At 41.2% G+C, this 1,164-nt stretch overlaps 1 protein-coding gene across 1 annotated transcript; it reads right to left on the minus strand.

The window, feature by feature from the left end:
* Nucleotides 1-543: 543 nt before the first annotated feature.
* SARC_15666 (hypothetical protein) lies at nucleotides 544-702 on the minus strand (the record flags this gene model as incomplete). Its single annotated transcript, XM_014290217.1, has 1 exon — nucleotides 544-702. A coding segment is annotated over one exon (159 nt), but the record flags the coding sequence as incomplete, so codon positions are not given.
* Between the last annotated feature and the right edge of the window lie 462 nt (nucleotides 703-1,164).

The raw sequence follows: 1,164 nt of genomic DNA on the forward strand, positions 1-1,164 counted from the left end.
TTATAGGCAGGTGTATGTGTAACATATGCAAGCAGAGATGTAGACTCATTGGCAGGTGTATGTGTAACATATGAGGAGAGTTGTAGACTCATAGGCAGTTGTATGTGTAATATATGAGGAGAGATGTAGACTCATAGGCAGGTGTATGTGTAACATATGCAAGCAGAGATGCAGACTCATAGGCAGGTGTATGTGTAACATATTAGGAGAGATGTAGACTCATAGGCAGGTGTATGTGTAACATATGCAAGCAGAGATGTAGACTCATAGGCAGGTGTATGTGTATGTACATGTGCAAGCAGAGATGTAGACTCATAGGCAGGTGTATGTGTGACATATGCAAGCAGATATGTAGACTCATAGGCAGGTGTATGTGTATGTACATGTGCATGTACATGTACATGTGCATGTACATGTACATGTACATGTACATGTGTACGTGTATGCGTATATATATATGTATGTGTATGTATATATGTATATGTAAAAGTGTATGTGTATATGTATATGTATGTGTATATATCCCCAGCAGACAGTACACACCTTAAAGCGTATGCCTCCGGGGACGTCGATGTCAAAGAGGTGCACCTTGCGATGCTTCGCAATACGCTCACCGGCCCTATTAAAAACGAGACTGGTGTTGTAGTATGTGTCGCCGTCCTTCTCTGGGATAGAACCGCCAACCAGGAACACGTTGTTATCCTGTTAACAATCGGTTAAAGGGAAATGCAAGCGTCAATGGTGCGGAGAGGAAATATGTATATATAAGTGTGTCTACAGATATATTCGATGCGAAACCTTTATATATATCTAAATATGAATACACGCGTGCGCATATAATTGCAGAATTTCAGTTGCATGTGATGACCCCTCACCTTAGCCATTTGCGACAGTGCTGTGGCTGACTGTCCAGTCACTAACTCGGCGTACTGTGCGAAGAACTGGGTGCCGTACGGAGAGTTGAAGCATTCCTGTAGAGAGATAGGGTGGTACAAATACGTATAAGGATTGATAAGGTGGTATAAATAAGTACAGGGATTACAGGGTGGTATAGATATGTATAAGGATTACAGCGTGCTAAGGATTACAGCGTGCTACAGATATATAAGGATTATAAGGTGGTATAAATATGTATATGGCGGTATAAATGTACATAAGGTGGTA

The sequence above is a fragment of the Sphaeroforma arctica genome (assembly GCF_001186125.1).
Source record: "Sphaeroforma arctica JP610 unplaced genomic scaffold supercont1.6523, whole genome shotgun sequence".
Taxonomy (NCBI): Eukaryota; class Ichthyosporea; order Ichthyophonida; genus Sphaeroforma; species Sphaeroforma arctica.